The 26348-nt window shown below is 36.6% G+C and overlaps 3 protein-coding genes and 1 non-coding gene across 4 annotated transcripts; 3 read left to right on the top strand and 1 right to left on the bottom strand.

The window, feature by feature from the left end:
• Positions 1 to 538: 538 nt before the first annotated feature.
• TRNAR-ACG (transfer RNA arginine (anticodon ACG)) lies at positions 539 to 611 on the top strand. Its single transcript has one exon. It is a non-coding gene; the product is annotated as a tRNA-Arg (tRNA).
• A 2272-nt stretch (positions 612 to 2883) lies between these two features.
• Positions 2884 to 7232, bottom strand: LOC143531736 (eukaryotic translation initiation factor 4B2-like). The gene is made up of 3 exons (XM_077026980.1): positions 5932 to 7232; positions 4209 to 4646; positions 2884 to 3255 (listed from the first exon to the last, which is right to left on the bottom strand). The coding sequence occupies exons 1-3, from the start codon at positions 7008 to 7010 to the stop codon at positions 3231 to 3233; spliced, it is 1542 nt and encodes a 513-aa protein (XP_076883095.1). The 5' UTR covers positions 7011 to 7232; the 3' UTR covers positions 2884 to 3230.
• A 2155-nt stretch (positions 7233 to 9387) lies between these two features.
• On the top strand, positions 9388 to 17973 carry LOC143531709 (uncharacterized). The gene is made up of 2 exons (XM_077026952.1): positions 9388 to 9785; positions 17732 to 17973. The coding sequence occupies exons 1-2, from the start codon at positions 9475 to 9477 to the stop codon at positions 17739 to 17741; spliced, it is 321 nt and encodes a 106-aa protein (XP_076883067.1). The 5' UTR covers positions 9388 to 9474; the 3' UTR covers positions 17742 to 17973.
• Positions 17974 to 19475: 1502 nt separating this feature from the next.
• LOC143531735 (coilin-like) lies at positions 19476 to 25894 on the top strand. Its single transcript, XM_077026979.1, has 14 exons — positions 19476 to 19699; positions 20988 to 21052; positions 21149 to 21406; positions 22091 to 22273; positions 22389 to 22578; positions 22878 to 22952; positions 23397 to 23468; positions 23593 to 23728; positions 23885 to 23916; positions 24000 to 24191; positions 24288 to 24359; positions 24449 to 24580; positions 24741 to 24879; positions 25575 to 25894. The coding sequence occupies exons 1-14, from the start codon at positions 19502 to 19504 to the stop codon at positions 25763 to 25765; spliced, it is 1935 nt and encodes a 644-aa protein (XP_076883094.1). The 5' UTR covers positions 19476 to 19501; the 3' UTR covers positions 25766 to 25894.
• The last annotated feature ends 454 nt before the right edge of the window (positions 25895 to 26348 follow it).

The following is a 26348-nucleotide window of genomic DNA, read 5'->3' as shown; positions in this document are numbered from 1 at the left end:
GTAGTTCAACTAGGTGACGTTTATGGGTTCTTAGCATTTATATTTCGAATCGCGAATATGTGATTATATACTACACTTATACATAACATATTAAATATAACAGTATTACTGTAACAGTGACAAAGAGAAAACGTAGAAGCAATGTAACCATTCTATATCTCACATTTAAAACATTATATGTAAGTATCTTAAACCGTTCTTGCGGTTCTTTATATATTATTGGATCTGAAAAAAACTCTACTTAATGTCTAGATTTGTTCTTTTTTTCAAAACATTGAACTCTGAAATATAAAAACTTTTAAATTTTTGAATTTACAGTTTATTCTATGCTGATGCTGATACTGATAATATAGAATCCCAATATTGTAACAACCTGACAACCAAGGTGGCCCACCAATCACCACTCCCAAAGTTTCACAATCTCCAATAGGTCTAACTAAATCTGGTCCAGACTCTGCTCCATTTCTCAGTCCGTGAACCTTTGTCGTAGTATGGTTTATTAATATATAAACATTTATATAGTAAATCATACAAAACTGACTCCGTGGCCCAATGGATAAGGCGCTGGTCTACGAAACCAGAGATTCTGGGTTCGATCCCCAGCGGAGTCGGTATTCCTTTTTGTCTGGCTTTTTATCCATTCAAGTATTCAACTACATAAATTATCATTGAATTCATTCTTTGAACAATAAGATTTAGGCGCCATAAATAGGCCTGTTCACGAGCCGAGCCCAAGCCAAGGCAAGCTCGGCTCGATAATCAATCGAGCTAAAAATTTGAGCTCAAGCTCGGCTTGGTTCGGCTCGAGTTTTTCTGTAATAATAAAAATTATATGCAACCATCAAGCTAAACTAAATAAATATGGCGTTAAGATCAACACCAACAAAATACAAACTAAAAGAATACGTCTAATAACACCATCGAAAACAAAATATGTTCAACAAGTCTAAACCAAACCAAATACAAAATTAAGCAGAGAAGTATCATCTATGAGCGACGGCCGATGGCGGAGTTGAATATGAGCGGCTAGAGTTAGGGTGGAAAATGGAACGTATACTGATTATTGAGTGTGTGAACTATGAAGTATCATCTCTCAGTTACTCAGTATATGAAATTATGAATATGAAATATGGAGTGAGAAATGAAATTGAGCTGGATTAAAGGAAAGCCCATGTGTTAAAATAATTGGGCTCGATAATTATATGCATGTATGTATGTATATATATATATATAATAAATTAAAATAAAATAGTTCGAGCCAATCGAGCGAGCTCGAGTCGAGCCGGGGCTAGCTCAGGCTCGGCTCGTTTACAATCGAGCCGATTTCGAGCGAGCTTTCTCCGAGCTTTTTTCGAGCGAGTTTCAAGCGAGCTTCAAGCCGTGAGCATTTTGAACAGCCCTAGCCATAAACCTAATACAACCAAGACACAAAAAGTCACATCTATCTCTCAAGAATCAGATTAATGGACAGTGAGCTCCCCCCTCCCCCCCCCCCCCCCCCCAAAGAAAAGGAACAAGTATGGATCAACGACTATGTTTCTTTGTTGTAACCCATCCATTGTTGCAAACAAAAATGTCCATTAAAAATTGGAATTGCGCTAAAATGTGCTTGAACTTATAATGAAGGTAAATTAATAAACAAGCTCGAGCTCAAGACCTCAAGTTACTTACCAAACTCGACTAGGTTCGCATAGATATAAGTATATTAGTTATATTATTATTATACATTTTAAATATACATAATAATTGCTATATATAAAGTTACGATAAAAATAACAATAACAAGCGCATTACGTTGTATATAGTATTATAATCATATAGAACCATACATACACAAAGTAGATATTTACAGCAAGTAAAGTCAGACTTGAAAAATTACGAACCATACCAACGCTTTATCAATAGCATTTGAAAAACTATAGTTTTAAGGTTAATGTCTTGTTCGTTGAGTCGTTCAATGTTCCAGCGGCGTGAACTGCTTATTAAGCAATAACTAATTCCGACAATAACAAAATATGGTTTATTTGTCATAAAATAAAATGTTTTATCCTTTAATGTGACACATTAAAACTTACATGTAGTAGGTTTAATGGTTTTAACTTTTAAGTTTTAACTGGCTAAGAATGTTTTATAAACATAACTGACAGTTCTTTAGTTTATCATATTAAGTTCTACATATAAGCAAGTATGTGTATGCAATAACAGAAAATAAACCCAACTTATAATTTCATTAACTACATCAACTTACTCATCTTCCATTAACTTTTCTTTTTCTTTGATTTTCACTTTATGAATTCTTTTTCAGGGCGGGTCCATCGGGAAATTAACATCAAAGTCAAGACCTTTAGCCCGAGCTGCTAGATCCGGGCTCAAATTCTGGCATACCCGCGATAACTAATCAAGAATCCATGAAAAGAAGACGGTTAAAGGTTGCCCCCTACTCGTTTGAGTACTGCTGGCCCGTTTAAAGGGTGCATGATGGGTGGCAACTGGCATCCATCATGAAACCCGCAGTTTGAAACCGAACCAGTTTGAGCACCACCCGAAACGCTTGGTGCAGTTGCATATGCAGTACATTATGCTAATGTGATCTTGATACTTGAAAAGTTGAAAAGCTAATTGCACCACCTCATTTGATCGGTCATGAAGCACGAAAGGACTTAATAAACTTATAAAATGAGCATTCGGTTTCTATCTTGCAAAAACAATCTACTATGCAAATCAAGAGAAGATACCAAGACGACCACAAAATACTGAAATATGAATATATGATACAAGTCCAATCACAAAACAATAAAATCTACTGCTAAACCAATCACAATATACTGAACCAGTTTTTTCATTTAGGTCTGTAAACGGACCGAACAAATACGAACAGAATATGTTCATATTCGTTCGTGTAACTGTAATCAAACAAACGATTGAGCACAAACAGAAGCAAATTCGTTTAAAAGTTGGTTTTCCTCATACAAACCAATGCCAATAGTAATTCAGAAGAATAAACACAGTTAAAAACTTAAAATCCAGTTATCCAATTCTAGATTTACAATCAAAATTAAGAGTGTTTGGGTAACAAAATAATAATAAGAATAATAATAAGATAATAAACTCCTGACCTTTTTAACCAAAGTTGGAAAATCCTCTACTTGACATGAAGCTTTTAAGGTGTCAAAAAAAAATTGAATTATTATTTTCTTCTCTTCTACTTGCCAAACACCCCACATTCACTCTCACCATCTATCCCTTGAGCTTGACCTGCCAACAAAACATCCAATCACTAATGTTTAATTTCATTAAAAAGTAGCGTTAACATTGATAGCCCTTTTTGGATAGCAAAACTAAGTCGTTTAAAACTAACATTCATAGAACGTTGGGTCATGACATTACTATTCACGACCCGTTGGACACAAGTAAGTAGCTCTACAACCTCAGGCGCTAGGAAACCAAAAGTGAATTCTATTTAGCTTTTAAGTTTTCTAGTAGTAACGATAAGTATTTTTGTATTTAACGGGAGGTAACAAAATTAATGAAAAAAATGCCATAAAATAAGACAAAAAGAAAAGGTACAAAGTGACAGGTGAAACTTTGCTATCTTTGCAACAAAAAATAAGGAAAAAAAAGTTAGGTTGGTTGCTAGAATTAAAAGTTGGTACATAGTATCTTGCAATTTAATGCAAAAAAAATATAATCAAATCAATGTATTAATGATTGGTTTGTTACTTTGTTTGTCCTTGGAACACCAAGAAGTCAATGTCACAAAAAACACATGATCAAATGTATTAATGATTGGTTTGTTGGCTCTTGACCACCAAAAAGGAAAAGAGCACACAAAAACACCAAGAACACACAGGACAAGAATATCACATTATAATACGGAAATTTAACTTTTTTTTTTTAAATCCACATCACAGTCGACATTTATCATTTTATTGACCATTGCTTACATGGACAGGCGTCCATATCAGCATATTTTTAGCAAGTCAATAATTTGGGATGAAACCTGCTATCAACTATCTTTATCGAAGTTACAAAATGGAAGTATATTGTATTGTAAAAGAAGATCGTGTGCTTCATTAAAGAAAGATTAATAAACTAAAGATCTTTTTTATCTGCTCAAGTTTCAAAGGAATGTAATGTTGGGAGCATACGGCCTAAAATTTGTTTAAAACATCTTTTGTGCCAAATATAAAAAATTTTGAGAATTATACCTGCCAATGTCTCTGTTGCCCAAAAATCCTCTATTATCCGATCCACCACCAAAACCTCTTCTGTCATCACCGCGTCTCACCCCAAAATCACCACGGGACCGGGGCCTCTCTGAAAAGTCAACACTTCTGGATTCATCAATGGAGCCAGATCGAGAAGGTGGTCTTTCTTGAAAGCCCAAGCCCGCTCTTCCTGAACCAGAGCCTGGTCTTTCTTGGAATCCCGATCCCACTCTTCCTGCACCAGAACCAGGCCTTTCAATTGTCTTTTGACTGAACCGTAGCTTATCATCAAGATCCCGGCTTAATTGTTCCAGTTCTTTTTCTTTCTCAAGTAATGTATTTTGTAAATCGGGTTGATTTTCAACAGATTCTTTCTCTAAATGCGTTTTGAGATTATGTATTTCTTCCTTCAAATTCTTTTCTTCCTCTGTCTCGGGCCTGAAAAAGTAATAACCCTTCAGATATCAAGAGAGATTTAACCGTCTGTCTACAGTTCTACACAGTAATTTTTAGAATTTTTTCAGTAATATCTAATAATATTGAACTGCACTGAGTGACAAAAAGCTTGTCGAAAGCATGCATCTTTAGCTAAAAAGTAACATTTTAACCTAATCTAAACACAGTTTAAATTACAAGTATTAACTATTAAGAGCTCTAATCAAGCTCAACCTTGAAATTTATCAATCCAAAAAATATATAGATAAAAATGAAATTATAAACCAAAATGAAAAAGCCGAGTGAAAGGGAACCAAGATTCAGAATTTACTTATAAGTTATAACAACTAGGCAATGAATGGTATCAAAATACACCTAAAACAAAATAGCAATTTTGTTCAATTAATGCCCAAGCTGACTATAATGCGTAGTGAAGTGTTGATCAAGACAGTCATATTTAGAGTTTAACTAGACTACACAAGAAAAAGTAAAATAAAACGAAAGACTATGCTCAATGAAGCATTATTGTCCACCTGAATAAATGGTAATGCATACATTATTTTACCTAGCACTCATTAATCAAGTACATAGTATATCAACTATTTCCCAGAACACAATATTCTTGGTTTTCCCAATATTGCATAAAAAAACTGCATCTACAGATACATACTCAAGCTCAGAGAAACGTGACCGTCTTGCCAGACAAAGTAAAGGGCAAACAAGGTATAGTACCGAGTTACTGACATAAACTCTAGAGTACTTCAAAGAAACTAGTTGCAACAGTATTTAATAATCTGTTCATGCCAAAATGATAGATGATACTATGATAGTCCCAACTCCCAAAGCAGGCTCAAATCAGATAACTTCAATTCATATAAGTTCAAACAAATACGATCAAAATCACCAGCTAAAATATGCGTATCAAGTATCAACAACTCAACTATTTGGTTATAAAAAACAACTGAGTGAGTTTTTAGCCTATAAATGCTTCTCATGCCACCTAATATAGTATTTGAAGCATGCCTAAATTTAAGTCAAAATCAGGATATGGAAGAAGATTAACTCCAGTAGTCTAATAACTATTGTGACAAACAAGAACTAGTCCAAACGGGTTCAACCAAATCATTTTGTGACAGTAACATGCTAGATAAATTTAATGCTATGTCTTCACAACTTCAGTTCAACTATAGAATTTTCATCATCCTAACAATGCAAACTTCTTTAACCTATAGTTTCTCAAAGCATTAACTGATACAATTAAGCAATATTATTATAGAATAACAATAACCTGCCAAGACGCCGTCGCTCCAACTCTAAATCAATCTTCCGGTAATCAACACCTTTCTCTTGAAGCAAAACTTCTCTAGGCTTAGCATCACCAAACGGATTCACCTTAGCTCTCGGTGCAGACACCTCTACCGAGCTACCAGAATGAGCACTCTCCGGCCTACTATTCGAATGAGAGCTTGTCGGACGACTGTTGATAACCTTAGCCTCAACCTCCAAATCCACCTTCCTCCAATCCAAACCTTTCTCAGCCAATATCTCCTCCCTAGGTCTCGCATTCCCAAACGGATTCGGTTTATTATCATTATTAGCCCTAATCGGAACACTCTCACGGTTAGGCGGATCCAACACCAAACGACGCCGCTCCTGGCGCTCCTGGTTCACGTTAACTCCTCTACTCCAACGGTCATTTTCCGGTCCCACCGGTCCACTAGAATCACGAAAACTGGAACCGAAATTAGATCTAGCAGGTGCTGGAGCTATAGGCTTCTTATTAACTGTCCAATTATCAATCTCATCAGCTCTAGAAAACGATCCGCCTGCGCTAGGGCTTCCACCGAGCGAATTATACCGGTTCGGCCTAGAACCGGCATAACCGGAATCAAACGACGTCGTTTTCTTCGTCCTCGCCCAATTATCAACCTCGTCCGCCCTAGACGGTTGATCGTAATCCGAATTCCTCGAAACCGGACCTCTACGATCGTCATCAAATCCACCGTACGATCTCCTATCACTCCGATCACCTCCACCGGACCGGCCACCGCCGTACGACGAGAAACCACCGCCGATCCGTCCGAACTGCATTTCCTCAGCGGTCCGTTGTTTCGGACCGGTCGGAAGCTGCATCATCTCGACCAGAGTCAATCCTCTGTCACCTCCGGTACCTGTCCCGGCCATCGTGAACTCCTGTAAGGTCATTTTCGTCTTTTTCTTACCTTTTTTAGCCGTTACCGCTTCTTTCAAGCTCGTATAACTCTCGGCTGCCGCCGCCGCCGCCGTTGCCGCAGCTGCGGCTTCCTCGGCTTCGGCTCGCTCGGCTTCAGCCGCCCAGTCGCCGATTTTACCCCATGGACTTGACATGATGAAAACCAGATCTAAATTTGTGGAGATTGATTCACAGTGTGTTATAACTCCGGCGTACGTACGGCGGAGATTGTGGTGGTTGTGTTGAATTAAACTAATAATCTATAAGTTTTAGAGAGAGAAAGAGGTTGGATGAGAGAGAAAATGGGAGTGGTTGGATGACGCGCGTGGAGAGTACGGAGGAATAGATGAAGTGATGGAAGTGACTATAGCCGTTGGATGGGTTGGGTTGTATGTTAATTAGAGTGGGGATGCGAAGTAGGTGATCTGGTGGACGTGGCAATATTTTATTGGGTAGACGTGGGTACAGTACAGAGATTAGTGTGTGAAAAATGGTAAGCAACAGCTAACAGGATGAGTTGCATTTTAACTACTTTGATATTTATTTATGCACCTTTTGACCCCTTGATAAAAAGTGGGTGATGCTAAAATTATCCCTCGTGAATGTTAAAAAACCTATTGTAATTGTAAATAAAAACAGATAATGATTTGACGCTTTAACATACTATATGATCTGATAAAAACCGTAGCACACTACAAAATTTATAAATTGGCATGTCAATGTATATATGAGATCACATGCAGAATTAAGGTTGATCTCGTGGCTTGAGTTTGGTGGAGCTCGAGCTTGGAATTAACTGAGCCATGTTGGCTCGAAACAATTAATCAAGTTAACAAACTTCTAATGAAACTTAGTTAACTTATATTTTATTCCAAATTATACTTCTATGTCGTCGATAATTTTACTAAAAAGGACAATCGACAACGCATGTTAGGCTCTTAGCGCGAGGGGGGATAGTAAAACCGTTGAAGTCAAACCTTGGAATCATAGCACAAAGACAAACCAAAGCACAACCATGATAAGAATCCATAACACGTATTTGTAAGACGTGATCCTTAAGCATTGAATATTGGGCCCTATAGGCCATAGAGGCGTATAATAAAGCCTTTACACCCGAATACAAACCTTATACCACCGACTTAATTGGTAACTAAGCAAGTCGTCATTGGAAGTCTTCAAATATAGGATATCCGCAAACCACAATGTCCTCCACCACCACATGCAATCCTTGGTTAAAAGACATCACCTCTTTCATGTGTGCTTTTTGGGACATCCTCAAGCCAAACAAAAGTTTGGCACTATCCATACAAGATCAAAGCATGCGTAGCTCACTATGAGGGTTACACGGTTATGGAAGAATACACGTTACATCAACAACATTAACAACTCTCTTATCTGCCAACCCACTAATAAACCTTCAGTCTTTACTAACGGCTCCCACCCATATGAAGCTTCAAACCCCATAATGGCTTCAAGATGTTTATAGAGAATAAACCCTTACGAAACTTCTTACCATAAACAACTCAATTTTCTTAATATCTAGTTCAAGGCCCAATGTTGGACCTACCATCCCAATGATATCCAACACTCTAGTGAATCCTGCAATTATTCAAAAAGAAGTGGTCATGGTGATTTTCCTTGTTGGACCCTTTATGATGGACATATGCTCATCTCTAGTATAGAGTTTTGATGGTTGCCGGTATAAGAGTTCACTGGTAAATAAGCAACTTTACAAGACAACAAACGAGTTCAAACCTGCTCAAGCTCAGGTTGAATTTAATCCGAGCCAAATCGTGGTCCCCTTTAGTAACTAGATCTTTTGACCCGATTCTTTATACACATGGTATATTAAAGCTAGTGGTGTAAATGAGTCGAGACGCTCGCGAACTACTGGAGATCGGCTCGTTGAAAAGCTTGATCGAGCAAAACTTAATTGAGCTCGAGTCTAAAAGTAAGCTCGTTTAATAAACGAGCCCGGGCTTCACCTATCGAGCTCGATCCGAATCGCGAGCCTAAACGAGCTTGTCATTTATTTAACTTTCTAAAATATATATTTAACATGATGTTATGAAGAAATAAATAAAAATAACTAAATAATATACATTTTATATATAAATTTATAATTAAAGAAAATATAAAAATAATTATAAATACATAAAAAAAACTTTAATACACAATAAACGTGTAACATCCTATGTGAATCTCATATCGGGCGTGGACATAAGAGACTATTGGTTCATAAATAAAGTAATCCGCATCTTAAATCACCAACACGTCTTGGGCTTAATGTTAGCGAACGAGAGATGAGATTCACAACCAAAAGTAAATCTATAAGCTATTCGTGAACAAATTAGACACAAGCCAAGCTCCATGTAAGTTAAAAAAAGCTCAAGTTTAACTCGGCTCGTTTGCATCCCTTTAAATAGCTACTTCAATTGCCATTACTAATAAACTTGGCTCGTTTGCATCCATTTAAGTAGCTGCTTCAATTGCCATTACTAATAAACGAGTCAAGGTTTGTTGAACAAGTTCGGGCTCGACTCGACTCGTTTACAAACCTTTAACTACTTCAATTGTCATTGCCATTATACCAAATTTCCCCAAACCAAAACCCTAACAATGACCTCAACGTACAAAGCCTTCTCGTCAATCTTCACACGGCCACATACCGGATTACCCAACCGGATATCCGATTCACAGCAATGGCGTGGGATCCGCGTGAAGATACTGAACAACAACTTGGAGAGAGGATTGACTTACATGCAGAGGATAATGCAATCGAGTGGAATCGAACGGATGATTAAGAACGAGCAGTTGTATCATATTAAGAACTCGGAGAAGCGTGTTTTGGCTAAGAAGAATCTGCACCGTAGGCTTAAATCGCAGGACCTGGCTCGTAAGCTTAAGTCGATTCTCGTTAAAAAAGTCAGGTACGGTAATTAGTTTATCTAATTTGTGTTTTAGTTATAAATTAATAATGCATTTATAGATATTAGATTAGTTAGGGTTTATAGTCATAGTTAGAAGATGTAATGTACAAACGAGTTGATCGGCCCGCGAGTTAAAATGCTCGTAACTAGCTGAGCTTGTTTGAGCTCGAGCTAAGCCCGGGCCTCAAATAAAGTTAGTTCAGTTATCAAGCCCGAGCTTAAGCTTTGTATGGGAAGCTCGTTTAGGTTTGTCGAGCCTTAACGAAGTTCGTTTAATTTTTGTTTATGTTATACTATAAGGCTCTAGGATTTGTCTGATTGTTGTATATATTAATTATATATTGCTGTGAAATGGTGAACTTTGGTTGCATTTCTAGATTTTAGATTAGTTAGGGTTTATAGTCTTCTGATTGTAGAGGTGGTACAAACGAGTTGATCGGCTCGCGAGCTAGAACTCGGATTGATGAAATGCTTGTAACTAGCTGAGCTTGGTGTTTGAGCTCGAGCTAAGCCCGGCCTTCAAATAAAGTTAGTTCAGTTGTCAAGCCCGAGCTTAAGCTTTGTATGGGAGGCTCGTTTAGGTTTGTCGAGCCTTAACTAAGTTCGTTTAATTTTTGTTTATGTTATACTAAAAGCCTCTAGGATATGTCTGATTGTTGTATATATTAGTTATATGTTGCTGTGAAATGGTGAAATTTGGTTGCATTTCTAGATTTTAGATTACTTAGTGTTTATATTCATACTGTCATCATAGTTAGAAGATGTGATGTTTGAACGTAAGCTCCAATAGTCTTCTGATTGTAGGGGTACAAATGAGTTGATCGTCTCACGAGCTAGAACTCGGATTGATAAAATGTTTGTAACTAGCTGAGCTTGTTTGAGCTCGAGCTAAGCCTGGGTCTCAAATAAAGTTAGTTCAGTTATCAAGCTCGAGCTTAAGCTTTGTATGGGAAGCTCGTTTAGGTTTGTCGAGTTTAATATAAAGTTCGTTTAATTTGTGTTTATGTTATACTATAAGGCTCTAGGATTTGTCTGACTGTTGTATATATTAATTATATATTGCTGTGAAATGGTGAGCTTAGGTTGTGTTTCTAGATTTTAGATTAGTTGGGTTTGTTGTTATATTGCTGTTATAGTTAGAAGATATGATTTGTGTTTAGGTTATGTGATTTATGAACGTAAAGGCTCAAGTTGTTTTTTTGTTTGTTGTATATATTGCTGCATAATGTTAAAACTAGCTTGCATCTCATTAGTCGGGGTTTATTGCTATAATGTTATTATAATATAATTTGTGTTTAAACTATGTGATTTATGAAGTATGAACGTAAAGGCTTAAGGATCCAGAAGCCTTTTGATTGTTGTATATATTTCTGCAAAATGTTAAACCTGGCTTGCATTTCTAGATTTTGATTAGTTAGTTTATATTGTTGTACCCATATCGGAGTTAGAACTTCGAAGATATTATTTGTGTTTAAATCATGTGATTATTAAACGTAAAGGCTGCAGTAGTCTTCTGATTGTTGTATATATTACTGCAAAATGGTAAACTTAGCTTGCATATCTAGATTTTTGTTTAGTAAGCGCTTATTGCTATATCATTATTGTAGTTGGAAGATACTATTTGATTGGGTTTCCTTTGGAAGTCTAGGGGTGTAAACAGGCCGAGCTCGAGCTTGATTAGGCTTGAACTCGGCTCATTTCAAGCTGTTTTTTTTAAATCCTGAACTTGGCTCGCTTATTGTTTAGTAATTAAGTTTTATACGTTTTCAGTTTTTTTTATATCTTTTGAGAAAAAACCATAAACAAGCTTAAGCTCGGCTTGAGCTCGTGTAGTACCTTAAGCGAGCCAAATCTTGGCTCTAGCTCAGCTGTTTAGTGTGAAATTCATACAGTCCAAAAGAGGGAAAACTCAAAAATACACAAGGCTCAAGCTCTATAAATAAACGAGCTTTATTTGGGGCCTCGGCTCAGCTTGAGATTGAAAAAGCTCGGCTCGTTTTAAGCTTTCTGTCGATCTGAGCTCAAGTAGCTGTCGAGCAGCTCGGCTTGTCTGTGTATAAAACCAATTGAATTCACTATAATCAAAATAATTTGAACTGTACCTGTTTGATTTCTCACCCTTGGTACCAGCTGTTCAGCCTTTTCTTCAGTCTCATCAAGACATTAGAGGGATGTACTGTTTTTATACAAGGTTTTTTTAGTCAGTTTTGATTTAACTGCTCGCTAAAGATTTTATGAGTGAAGAACTATTATATAGGTTATTTTGTCATGCATTTACATAATAATTCTTACTTATTAGAGAAATATACATAGATTCACTCATTCACCAAACTTTCTAAGAAATATTGATAAAAAATTTAGAACTCAGAAAGATTCTGTAGACCTTATTGGTAGTGCTTAGACAACCAGTATGTGATGACCATGAAAGTAAATCCCATAAATGCGGATGGCGCATGCTTGTTTTAAGTTTAATTGTGTATAAAGTGTTAGGAACAAAAGGCACACACGAACAAGAAATCAAAGCGATAAAGAACACGAGAATTTTACGTGGTTCGGTTGCAGTGTACAACCTACGTCCACGGGGTAATTAGGTTTGTATTATTTTGGTGATATCTAATAACAAGTACAAGAGACTATTTATAGACCGCATATTAGGGCTACTCCCTTGCTAAACAAGCTAGAACCCAATTGGGCCCAATAGGGTTAGGGCCGGCTAAAAAAAATAACCTCCCTAACTCCTTTAATATGCAGTTGTCTAAATGTGGGTCCGGGGATACCACATCGCCCAACAATCTCCCACTTGGTGTCTTCGGACCTAGAAATGCACCATCTCTTCTGTACTTCTGTAAATGAAAATCCCTCCTGATCTTCAAACCATCCTAATTACCCTTGTCTCCTCAACATTATTCCTGGAGACCAGCTGAAGCTATGCAAAGCTTCAGCTTATCCAGCACCACACACTTGGTAAACATATCAGCTGGATTTTTAGCACGTGGGATGTTCTTCAGACTGATTGTTCCTTCACTGATCAACCCCCTCACGAAGTGATATCTCATCCCTATATGCTTTGTCTTTCCGTGATACACTGGATTCTTTGCAAGTTTAACTGCACTCTCATTGTCACAGTACAATGAGTAGTCGGGTTGTTGTTTTCCTAATTCTTCAAGAAAAGTCTTCAACCAAACTAGTTCTTTGCTGGCCTCTGCAACAGCCATGTATTCTGCTTCTGTAGTTGACAGAGCCACACTTTTCTGAAGTCTAGACATCCAGCTAACTGCTGTCCCTCCCACTGTGAAAACATACCCGGTAGTGCTCTTGAACGTCCCTTTACAACCACCCAGATCAGCATCTGTGTAACCTCTGAGTATGGCATCCTTTTTTCTGAAACATAACCCCATCTTCTGAGTACCCTTCAAGTATCTAAGTATCCATTTGACAGCCTCCCAATGTTTTTCTCCTGGATCTGACATAAACCGACTAACAACCCCAACGGCATGAGCAACATCTGGTCGAGTGCAAACCATTGCATACATTAGACTCCCGACTGCTGATGCATATGGGACTTTGGTCATCTTCGATCTTTCTTCTTCAGTTTTAGGAGACTGATCTTTGGTGAGCTTCAAATGACTTCCCAATGGAGTATTCCTAGGCTTGGTTCTTTCATCATTCATCTTGAACCTTTCTAACACTTTCCCTATGTATTTTTCCTGGGATAGTGTTAGAGTACCTGCCTTCTTGTTTCTAGTGATGTTCATTCCCAGTATCTGTTTTGCTGCACCCAAGTCTTTCATTTCAAACTCTTGGGACATCTGTTTCTTCAACTTGCTTATTTCCTTCATATCAGATCCTGCAATCAACATATCATCAACATACAACAGTAATATGATATAAGAGTTGTTGAATTTCTTCAGATAACAACAATGATCCATCTGGCATCTTTTAAACCCCGACCTCTCCATGAAATTATCAAACTTCATGTACCACTGTCTAGGCGCCTGTTTCAGACCATACAAGCTCTTCTTTAGTTTGCAGACCCAATTTTCTTTCCCCACAACCCGAAACCCTTCAGGTTGCATCATATAAATGTCTTCTTCAAGATCACCGTGTAGAAATGCCGTTTTCACATCTAGTTGCTCTAGATGTAAATCTTCTGCTGCTACAAGACTTAAAACAAGTCTGATGGTAGTCATTTTCACCACGGGAGAGAAGATTTCATCATAATCAACTCCTCTCTTTTGTTGAAAACCCTTGACCACTAAACGGGCTTTATATCGTTTAGACCCATCATGTTCTTCTTTGACCCTGAAGACCCATTTATTTTGCAACGCTCTCTTATCCTGCGGAAGCTTGACTAAGTCCCATGTCTTGTTCTTTTCTAGAGAGATCATTTCATCCTTCATAGCATTCTCCCACTGGCGAGAATCCTTCATCTTGACTGCTTCAGAGTAGCTTTCGGGTTCACCGTTTTCTGTCAAAAGAATATAGTTAACTGAAGGATTGGAATGACCGGGACTATACCTTTCTGGCTGTTTAGTAACTCTGGTGGATCTCCTGACCCAATTTTCAGTCTGGTCAGGCTGTTGTGGGATCTCCTCGTCTTCAGACTCTGAACTCCCACTGTCAGAAGTTTCTTCTGACTCATTATTTCCACCAGCTTCAAACTCAGGAACTGTGTCGACTTCAGTTTCTGTAGCGGGTTCCTGAACCGGTTCGGGGATCGGTTCAGATCTCTGGTTTTCAATTTTGAATTCAACCTGTTGCTTCTGAACCCTAGAGTTTGGATTTATCACATCTTTGTACAACTCAGCCTCATTAAATGTAGCATGTTTGCTGCGGACTACTTTTCTGCTTTTCGAGTCCCAAAGCTTGTAGCCCATCTTGTCTGACCCGTAACCAATGAAAACATACTTCTTGGCTTTTGAATCTATTTTGTCAGCATTCGGATCTAGGTCATATGCACTGCACCCAAAAACCTTTAAGTGCTCATAATTAACCGCTTTCCCCTTCCATTCTTCTTGAGGTGTTTTGTAACCCAACGGAACTGATAGACCTCGGTTGATAAGATAGGCAGCAGTTTTAACAGCGTCTGCCCAGAACATTTTAGGAAGCCCTGCATTTATCCTCATACTTCTGGCTCTTTCATTTAACGTTCTATTCATCCTTTCTGCGACTCCATTTTGCTGAGGAGTACCTGGAACTGTATTTATCATCCGAATGCCATGCTCAGCACAAAAGCTAGTGAACTCTGAGCTAATGTACTCCCCTCCATTGTCTGACTTCAAGCACTTTACCTTCAGATCAGATTCAAGTTCAACAGCAGTTTTCCATTTCTTAAAAACATCAAATACTTCAAATTTATTTTTAAGAAAGTAAACCCATACCTTGCGTGTGGCGTCGTCTATGAAAGTCACATAGAATCTCGAGCCTCCCAAGGATTCAACACGTGTTGGTCCGAAAACATCTGAATGGATAAGCTCTAATTTCTGAGCTTTAGGTGCTTTCCCTGTCTTCACAAAAGATACCCTCTTCTTTTTTCCAAAAACACATATTCACAGATAAACTTGTTTTCAAGTCAATATCTCCCAACCCAGTAATTTCCAAGATTTGGTTATTAGCAAGACTTACAGTACCAAAATTGCCCCGTCTGAAATTCTTCATCTTTCTCGAGTTTGAGATAGCATGAAACAACGCACTCGAGTCCATAATCCAGGACTCGACTATATCCTCAATACAGCAGATCAATGCATCATCAGAATCTGATGCTGTTGAGGAGGCAACATTCACTTCTTTCTTGTCTCTGGGTGGTTCTGTACATTGACTTCTGAAATGACCATTCTCATTACAGTTCCAACACTTTATGTCGTTTCTTGTTTTTGAACTCCCCTTTCTGTCTCTTGATTTTGATCTTCCCCTGTTACTTACCCTCTTATCTTTCTTTCTACCTCTTCCCTCAGTACTTAGCAAAGTACCGGATGATTCACCTGCATTCTTTCTCCTGATATCCTCTCCTAGGATCAAGTCACGAATACCCTCGAACGTGAGTTTGGTGGTTCCGGCTGAACCACTAACGGCAGTGACTGTTCCTGACCAACTTTCAGGTAACGAGGACAATAATAGCAAAGCTTGCACTTCATCATCAAATTTAATATCAACAGATAATAACCGGGATATGATAGAATTGAACTCATTTATATGAGAGGTAACAGACGCACCTTCCCGCATACGCGTATTCACCAATTGTCTAATTAAGAATACCTTATTAGACGCGGAAGGTTTCTCGTACATGTTTGACAACGCGGTCATCAAACCCTTAGCAGTGGTCTCATTCACTATATTGAAAGCAACGTTCTTAGCCAACGTGCATCTGATGACTGCTAGGGCTTTCCTGTCTAGATCGGCCCATTCTTCATCCTTCATATTCTCGGGATTTGACCTCTCAAACATGGAAGCAAATCTTTCTGGCATAACAAGTCCTCGACTTGCATCTTCCACCATCCAAAATCCTGCCCATCAAACTTCTCGATTCTGATCTTACCGTCCTCAGTCATTATCTTTACCGAGTTTCTAACGGAAGCAACCTGCAATACTGATCAGAACTGTTTGACCTCTTCTGGTCAAAAGACAGATTGTACTGTAGCGCGCACTGTTCACACGCCGGAAACACTGTAGCGGCGGCGGTACTGTAGCGGCGGCTAGGGTTTCTGATTAGGGTTTGGTGGCGACTGGCGGCTGGGGTTTATAGTGTGATCCTTGCTCTGATACCAGTTGTTAGGAACAAAAGGCACACACGAACAAGAAATCAAAGCGATAAAGAACACGAGAATTTTACCTGGTTCGGTTGCAGTGTACAACCTACGTCCACGGGGTAATTAGGTTTGTATTATTTTGGTGATATCTAATAACAAGTACAAGAGACTATTTATAGACCGCATATTAGGGCTACTCCCTTGCTAAACAAGCTAGAACCCAATTGGGCCCAATAGGGTTAGGGCCGGCTAAAAAAAAAATAACCTCCCTAACTCCTTTAATATGCAGTTGTCTAAATGTGGGTCCGGGGATACCACATCGCCCAACATAAAGAATTCTAATAAAGTGACTAAAGTCCTGTTTGTGATATTTTGTGTGTTCACGCGCTTGAAGAAAGTGAAACCTAAATTTTGGAACAGGTCTAATTTGTACTTAAACCATGAAAGTCCTGTTTGTGATATACTATGTGTTCATGCAATTGAAGATGGATAAACCTATATTTTTGAATGGCGTTAAATTGTTCTTAAAACATGATTGAGTAAGACCCATAATTTGCATTTTTTTTCTTAAGTATTCAATGAAACATGCTACTTTGTATATGGCCTCAGATTTTTTGTCAGATGTAGTATGTTTGTAAGGAGTTATAGTAGTATGCACCTGATAAGTAGTTAAATACTCAAGTTTATTTGGTTTGATCGTTGAATAAGGTTTAGGATAGTATGGGTTTCTTTTGGTTATCTAATTCCTAGTTTATTGAAATATATTTGAAGTCAAATGTGTTTTGATATAGCCTGGAGGTTAAGTTTGGTTTATTATAAAATGTGGGTCATGAGTTCTTGTAATAGGCAGAATACATTTTTTTCGGTTGATTGGGGTTTGATAAAAACTGTGTTTGTGTTCCTGCGTTTTCTTGTGTTTGTGATTCTGGGTCATTAACCACTTTTAGTTATTCTCATAAGCAAACAAATAAATAAATAATGCATTAACGATGATTACAAATACCGTGTGTTCCAACAATTTTCGAAACGTTTGACTAAAACGAGTTAGGAGGTTGTATTTAGTTATCCTTATCCAACGTTTTCTTTAAGTCTGTTTGATAAATACTTATTGTATCAATAATCTGTTTCTAGAACATGAAGTTTTTGACAGGATAAAAGAATGCTTTGCCTTATTTGACATGCTTGACTCGATTAATGCAGGGGTTATTGACTGGAACTGGATAATAACTTTGATCGAATGCTGGAGGAAACCGTTACATCCTTTTTGATCTGCTACTGCTATATTTTTCATAAAAAATTCAAGGCTTAAGCTTGTGAGCCGTGTGTGTTCAGTCATGCATGTACTTGAATAGTTGAATTTATCTTTCCCTGTATTACTAGATTTTTTTTGTTTGTTTTCTATTTTTTAAAATATCAAGCAACAAAGTAGAGCCACAAATGAATGAAATCATTCCTAATATTTTAACGAAGTGGACGAAAAGTTTTCGCTAAAATTTGAAATTTTGATTAAACAAATTAACGAGTAAGTATGAACACCACTTGATTACTTTTCTACTTAAGGTTTGTGTCGTGTTTTGAGTCGTGTCAGAAATCCGCACCGACTCCTGTTTTCAAAATTCAATCCTAACTGAATGCGGTCAAAATTGTGTATCTAACACAACACAAATAATATGTTTGTTAAATGATTCATACTAATTGATGGATTTGTATAATTAAACAGTTTAAACACATCATATTCTTTTCTCAAGGGCAAACCACACAGCTAATTTTCTCTATGGATGTTCTGGCAAGTCATAAATAAACATACCTAGGTTGTTTGTACATGAAACTGAATCACAGACAGTTAACCGGACACATATAGTTGAAAAAGGAACATGCTCATGTTCGCTTGTTAAGAATCTAAACACGCAGTTCACGAATAGATTAATAAACATAAACGAACATAAGCGAACACAAGCAAATATAAATGAATGAATATAAACGATCAAATATAAAACATAAACTAACAAACGTAAACAAAATAAAAATAATAATATTTTAAGGAACAAACATAAATGAATGAACAATAACAAACAAATGTAAACATGTATGCATGTTTGTTCGTTTATTAAATATAGAACAAACAAGCTTCCCGTCAAACGGTTCACTAGCAATTCACCGAACGTTAAGATTCGTTTGCAGGCAGACACAAACAACCAAACGACATAGTTAGAGCTGTAAACGAACCGAACGAACACGCACAAGGCCTTGTTCGTGTTCCTTCGTTAAGGAAATAATGTGTTCACGAACACTTACTGAACTAGATTTTATGTTCGTGTTCGTTCATTAAGGAAATTAATGTGTTCAAGAACGGTACACGAACACAAACACTTAATTGAACAAATTGAACGAAGACAAACAAGGGCATGCTCGTATTCATTCATTTAACTTTAAACGAACACAGACACTTAATTGAACAAATATTTACGTTCATGTTCGTTAATTAAAAAATTGAACATTTGTGTTTGTTTGTTTAAAATCTAAGTGAATATAACTGAACAAAGATAAATGAACATATATGAACACAAATAAACATAAACGAACATAAATGAACACACTTAAATGAACACAAATTAACAACTATAAAGCTTTAAGTAGATAACTCATACAAATAATAATAATATTTAATTATTTTTTATAAATACATAAACATACATAAATAAACATACATAAACGGATATAAACGAACGTTCATGAACGTAAATGAACGAACGAAACATGTGCTCATGTTTGTTTGTTTAATTAAACGAATACAAACTTTTTGTACATGTTCGAACATAAATGAACTTCCCATCGAAGGTTCGATTAGTTTACGGGTCTAGAAAACCAAACCACTGTGTTACCATCTAAAGCCAAGGTTTACGACGGAGGGGTTTTAGAGCGCAGTATCCATCCACTTCCGTCAGCGGCGTACACACCGTTGTCACTGAAATGGAGGTTCCACCGTTACGTATCCGCATAACATTCGACGATTGCTCAGTTCTTAACCTAACTCAACGTTCCGACGGTATGACCAACAGCTGGACTCTAATCCAACCAAATCAACACCCGAACATCTCAGACGTATGCGTTCATCTTCTCCACAAGTTCAACCTGCAGCATTCGTGCCCTAACGGCATCATCCTCTTTGTAACTAACACTCTATATTCACTCCATTTCGATTGATGCTAAATGTACTAAATAAAACCTAATTAGTTTGTTAATAATTATATACCTAATTTGGTATACTTATAGAGTTTTATTCATAATTCTCTAGAATGTCGATATTTAACCTAATCTGTTGTACGATTTGATTTGTAATGCGGATGTTGAAACTGTAACTTAGCTCGTTTTGAGCTCATTTTCTAAAGTTCGAGCTCGGCTCTTATTATTTGTTTATTTGTATACATTTACTATTTTATTATATACATATTTTTAAATGATTTTAAGCTCGTCGTGTGTAGAATTTTACTAGTAATTCTCTAGAAATTTTTGCATTTAGCTTTTCAATGTCGATATATAACCTAATCTGTAACACGATTTGTAATGCGGAATTGCGGATGTTGAAACTGTAACTTAGCTCGAGCTCAAGCTCGGCTTGTTTTGGCCTTTGAGCACTTTTTCTAAAGTTGTGAGTCGTTTTTTTATTATTTATAAATTTTTTACATCTACTGTTTTATTATATATATTTTGAGAAAATTTTTAAACGAGTCTAAGCTCGGCTTGAGCTCGTATGTAGCAGCGTAGTACCTTAAGCAAGCCAAGGCTCGGCTCGAGCTCCGCTGTGAAGTTTGAAATTAATATATACAAGTCCAAAAAGAGTTAAAGCTTAAAATACACAAGCTCGTTAACGCTCGACGAGCCTAAAATATTTACTTAATACAAGGGTTGAGCTCGGGCTCTATAACTACACCAGCTTTATTTGAGGCTTGAGTTCAGCTCGGCTCTGCTCGTTTTGAGCTTTTTATTGATTCAATATCGAGTATTTTGCGAGCCGCTCGGCTCATTTACACTCTTACCTTAAATTAGTAAAACTGTTTTTGGATGTTATTAGCATTTTACCATTAGTGTGTTTTAAATTATAATAGGCTCATAGGTTAGAAACACAAATAATACTGAATGTGATGTTATATTTTATAGGCCCGAGTTTGAGGTTGAAACTAACTCATTTTGATTCTAAAACTACTGTTCCTCTTTGTTACAAACTTACGTGTTAGTATAGAACTATGCATTCAGTCATTAGCAACAAAACTGTATTCTCTTGGAAAGCTAATATAATCTTTTGTACATGTATGTATTATTTTCTGTTTTTATGTCTTTGCAAAATACCTAATATTGATGAGAGGAATTCAATTTGTGACTTAAAATCTGCAAATTCAATGGTTTTACTCTATCTGTTAATGGGCAGTTAAGATTATGCAACTTTGACCTCCTGCAGATGGAAGGCTTTGTGTTACCACCATCTGAGTCAACTCGTATCTTGAAGGATAATGATATTATTAGGTCAGCTTTACATAATTACATTCGACTTTGCACTATTGTTCTTAAACAAACGTGTACTTAGCCGTTTAATAACTCAACATGTGTTTGTTACTTCAGTGTGAAAAAGAAAGAGCTGGCTTTGGGTGAAGCAACAGAGGGTGAAGATGCATGCAATTTGCTTAATGATGAAGTTAATGGGAGGGAACCTGTAGATAATGGGGTGCTACTTTTAGCCAATGAAGAGTTTGATAAAGAAACTGGAGGCTACCAAAGTGAATATGAGGAAGGTGAGATGGTAAAGTCGGAAGATGAACCTGCACCAAAACAAGCGTCTTCTAAGAAAAGAAAAGCCTCCACAAAGCTTAAAACCTCAAAGTAAGTCATGCAATTGTTATGTGCCTTCTGTTATTTATTTAGATTTGTGGTATAGGATAGGTTAATTGCATAGAAGGGCAATCGACTTTGGCTCTATTTATATCTTAGGTAACACACATTTTTATGCCAGAAAAGACCATGAAAATTTTAAACGTTATGATTTTAGGTAACCAAATCAGTCAAAACGCAGTTGACATTTTGGTTACTATGTTGACTTTTATTTTGACATGATGCCTGAAAACCGGCTATCTAAGGTGATTACCTCAAAGCAAATTTTTAAAAGTTGATGTTTTTTTTACTTTCCTAAAAGACACAGGTTACTCAAAGCAGAAATCCAATCATAGTTGGTTACTTATGAATTTAAGCCCTATAATATATATTGTATAGTAGATGACTAGATGGTATTAGATGCTACTCTCTCGGTCCCATGAAATATGAAGCACTTCCCTCTATTAGACGCCCCTAAAAATCTGTGGCATTTTCTTTGTTTCATGCATATTCAATATATAGTTGCAATATTGCTCATTAGTATTTATTTCAAATTATCTGTATGTATATTATGGTCTACAAGATTCATTATATATGCCATTATTCAATACATTTGAAAATTGGTTGACGGCATTTTTCAAACGATGTGCAAGTTTGCTTGTGTGGCTTACATGTGCTTGCTTTTGTGAATCATAGGAAGAAGAAACACCGATTGGCTGTAACGGATGATGTTGAAGATAAAGTTTCAGAAGAGGATAATGTCATAAATGATGATGAGGATCATCCCGAAAGAATCGATAACAAAAAGGTTAAATCAAAGAAGAGGAGTGGCGGAAAAGCAGTCATTGAAAAGGTTAAATCTCCTTCTAAGGAGAAGAGGTAATTTTATAATCCTCTGTTGTGTATGGCTGTATGCATATTATTAAATAAATTTCGTAGACGATGCTTATATTTTATAATTATTTCTCACAATAACTTGCTTTTGTGAATATAGGAAGAAGAAACATCATTTGGAGGCGGTTTTTATTGGTGATGACAATAATGGGAGCGAAAAGATTAGCAAGAAGAAGGCTAAACCAAATGGGGAGATTAAAAAGGTAAATGCTGAAACAAGTGACAAAAATATAGAAGATGACGTTGAAGGAGTCGAGCATGCATTTTCTGCACCCGATGGGGCTAAAAAGGTATGGTACTGTGTTTAGAATTACATTCAACTTGTGAGATACAGTGAATCGTGTTCCGTCACATGGTCAATAGTTTCTAGCTTTTTTATTTGGTTCTGTAAAAGACAGATACTTCCTATACTGCTTTTATATGATTGTGATATAAACATAAGGACCCTACATTACTGTTTTGACTGGTATATATATATATATAGATGCACATGCACAAGTATTTCTTAGTCATTAAAACAGTTACTGAATAAAGCTAGTTGTTGTGTTTGGTGTGGTAGCACTTATCTTTTCTTGGTATGTATTATCAGGGCCCTAGTAGAAGTGCTAGAAGGAAAAGGGCTAAAAGACAATGGAGGCGGGAACTTGCTAAAAGTGCACATAATGTAAGTTGTTAATTAAAAGTACAGGTGGCAAATTTTGACTCATTTACTTATGAATGGTCAAGTCAGGTTATGTAATATTTCTTACGGGTCAAACGGGTAAAATAAAAAGACAATAACTTAAAAGGAAACAGGTCAAATGGGTTATAAGTTGCTCCAAGTGTATTTAATGCATAAACAACGAGCTTTTACTAAAATGAAATATTTTTTTGTAACCATATACGACACAAGTTTTTTATAATATGATGTAGAAAATATCAATAAAAAGTGTTTTGGCCAACCCAATCCAACCCACCTGTTTTAACCAATTATATAGTATGCTCATATTGCTACCTTTAAATTGCAAGTAATTTCTCTTTGAAATGCTAGAAAACCATGTGTTTTGAAGCCCTATTTTCTCATTTTCAGTTATATGAATATCTCATCACTTCTAATATCATATTGCAGCCCGATACTCATGTGGAGCCAGAAATATCCAAAACCGAGAACAAAGAGGCTACTAAGGATCAGGAGGGACCCGTAAGTAAATTTATATTGAAAACGAATATCTATGTAATAAAACAAGTGCTTTATTCTTTGAGTCTTAAGATATAGTTATTCATTATTAATTGTTCAAGTTTCTTTCTATTTGCTGTTAAAGCAGGATCAGGTGCCTGCAAAAGTTGTGCATCAGACTATTATAAAACAAGAAGAAAGTAACTGTAATGATAATGGAGTAACTAAACTCGTTCCTTGTGTAGTCAGGCCAGGACATATTCGCTTTGAACCTCTTGATGATGGTATGCATCGTCTAGTTTATACATTCACTTAATCATCAAACAGTCTTATTAAGTATTTCCCTATGGCTTATAATACTATAATTATTAGTTTGTTTTGGATCCAATTCCATGTGTCATTGCAGAGTGCTAAGATAACACTGTTTTTGTGTCTTGCAGATGAAGATGCAAATCATATCGAAGTACCAGATGTATGTATTCCAGTTATCCTAACTTTAATTATGCCGTTCTTCATTCAACTTTCTTCTCATTGGACTTTTGAGTTCTGATTCAGGTAACTTTTCAGTGGAATGGTATCAGCAAGAAAAAGGGCCAAAAATGGGGTTTAGATAAGTTTTCTACTTCTAAAAAGGATGACTATCAAAATGCAAACGAAGAACTTTCCACAATGTTGACTATAGATGCACAACCACCTTTGACTAACCCCGTTGACTTTGATCAGCTTCCTCTGTGCAGCTCACCAAAGGTCCCTTTTCCCTCACCACACACACACACACACACACACACACAAGTACATAGCATTTCACTATTTTTAATGTAACAATGGTCTTACAATTTTTAGGAGGGTGATGCCATCGTGTACCGTGTTCTTGAGTTATCAGCTTCTTGGACACCCGAGCTCTCTTCCTTCAGGGTACAGTTTACTAGAAACTATATTCAAGCAAAGATGCCATCGGGTATTTCATTATTGTTTATATGCTAAAAATTCAATTTTAATTACAGGTTGGGAAAATATCATATTATGATGGTGATAACATCATTTTGATACCGGTTCCAGAATATCCCATTGTATCAGATAAAATGGATGAAGATGGCCCTGAAAACTCTCTTTATAAAGAGGATGGAAGTTTAGAGGTACTTAAAAGCTTTCAGAATTATATATGATTGGACAGTTTTACCCTCTTTACCACTTTTAGTTACTGTTCCACCATTGAAATGGTGTATGGGTAAAATTGTCCACACACATATAATAAATGTATTATCTTTTGTGTCTCACTTAATGCTTTCTGTGCAGATAAAGTTTGCAGCTCTTGCTGATGTACGCAGTCTCAATCAAAGTAATTCAGATGCTGTTAAAGTTATCAGTAACGGAGTTAATGAAACTGCTCCAGTTGTTGACGTTAAGGAAAATCTCCCAAAAGATCCAACTCCAGGTATATTATTTGTTAACTATATTTATATATACGTTTGTAGTTATTTTGAATTTATCATTAAGGGTATTTTAGTAATTTCAATGCGCTTAACTGGAAAAGCTAATGCCCATCCATTTCAAGGACCATCCTTGTTACGTTTTAGAAATAATGGGGCAGTATGCATGTTCTTTTTCAAACTCAAGGACCAAACTTGTAATTTGGGAAAATATCACGGACCATCCGAGTAACTAACTGTATTTATAATATTAATTTTTTATATAAAGTAACATATTATTTAGTTATTCTATCATAGTTTTGTATAGTCATTATGTAAAAGTTTATTTAATATATAAAGTTAAAATTATATAAATAATTGAGCTTGGTGTTTAATAAATGAGCTCCAAGAAAGGCTCCAGCTTGTTTAAGCACGGGCTCGAATCAACCTTTTAGCGAGCCGATCATGAGCGGCTCGACTCATTTACACCTCTAATGTTATTTAACCTTTTGGTGCTCAAACAAACAAAATTAGTAAACTTTAGAGGTGGTAAGGTGGCGGAATGGGCGGGTTGGGTCATTAGTCACTTTTTATACAACCAGTTTCTCAAATATGATAATATAGTTTATAAACAAAACGTGAGAGGAATAGTTAATAAATCATCGGGTCAAAGACCTATGCGCGCATGCATTAATGGATTTGTTATAATTTTCTTGACTAGTGGTAGGAAACAAAGAAGTCAACACGTGGACTGAACTGGAGGAGTTTTTAAGCGCAAAGAAATTAGAATTGATGGAAACGAATGAGGAGATGAAAAGGGATGCTGGGCGGAACAAATGGTCATACAGAGCCTTAAGAGGTAGCGCACTTGGCCCGACAATATCCTTATTACGATCTCAAAACAACATATGAAAGAATTGCAGTCTGTTTAGTACTAATGCCATGATTTAAAGTTGGTTTTAGTTAAGCTGCACAGAAGATCTAAAATTTTGAGACCTATTAGTTCTACTGTATATGGATGGAATTTGACATGGTTTAATCAAACCCTTTGCATACCCATTCGGTTCGTGGGTGTATCCGTTTATGATATTATGTGGCTAAAAATTATCTCTTATGATCTTGAACTCACAGAAAATGTTCAATTATACTTGTAACAATTCAATAGTTTTAGTAACCGGTAGTTTTTAGCAAGATACTATTTGTTATTTTCTGAAGATCGTATAATATATTAGTATATCCGGTTAATCAGACTGGTATCATCTAGTATCACACCAATATAAAACTTTTAAAACCAATGTCATACCACAAAACTTGTCCCTAATCATGATTTTACCTCGATTAATCAAACGATCAAATACTAGTTGATGGTTTGGTACAAATCCATATGTTTCGAGTCAGTAGAAGAGATTCTTGCGTACCCGGGTAAGAATATTATTTGTAAAAAAATGTACTCCCTCCGTCCCATTATAAATGTCATAGTTTGACTTTTCAAGTC

The sequence above is a fragment of the Bidens hawaiensis genome, unplaced genomic scaffold, assembly GCF_021521415.1.
Source record: "Bidens hawaiensis isolate Kalapana, Puna unplaced genomic scaffold, B.hawaiensis_p1.1 tig00009224_1, whole genome shotgun sequence".
Taxonomy (NCBI): Eukaryota; Viridiplantae; Streptophyta; class Magnoliopsida; order Asterales; family Asteraceae; genus Bidens; species Bidens hawaiensis.
The sequence above is the reverse complement of the archived record's forward strand: the minus strand, read 5'-3'. Positions and strand labels throughout refer to the sequence as shown.

What these genes read in the sequence shown, in the direction of transcription:
- LOC143531736 (XM_077026980.1), bottom strand. Translation starts at nt 7,010, where the DNA reads ATGTCAAGTCCATGGGGTAAAATCGGCGACTGGGCGGCTGAAGCCGAG. An exon ending in GAGCGACGGCGTCTTGGCAG is followed by an intron (nt 4,647 to 5,931) that starts GTTATTGTTATT and finishes TTACTTTTTCAG; the next exon opens with GCCCGAGACAGAGGAAGAAA. An exon ending in GGCAACAGAGACATTGGCAG is followed by an intron (nt 3,256 to 4,208) that starts GTATAATTCTCA and finishes TTTTGTTGGCAG; the next exon opens with GTCAAGCTCAAGGGATAGAT.
- LOC143531709 (XM_077026952.1), top strand. Translation starts at nt 9,475, where the DNA reads ATGACCTCAACGTACAAAGCCTTCTCGTCAATCTTCACACGGCCACAT.
- LOC143531735 (XM_077026979.1), top strand. Translation starts at nt 19,502, where the DNA reads ATGGAGGTTCCACCGTTACGTATCCGCATAACATTCGACGATTGCTCA. An exon ending in ATCATATCGAAGTACCAGAT is followed by an intron (nt 23,917 to 23,999) that starts GTATGTATTCCA and finishes GTTCTGATTCAG; the next exon opens with GTAACTTTTCAGTGGAATGG. An exon ending in CTCTGTGCAGCTCACCAAAG is followed by an intron (nt 24,192 to 24,287) that starts GTCCCTTTTCCC and finishes TACAATTTTTAG; the next exon opens with GAGGGTGATGCCATCGTGTA.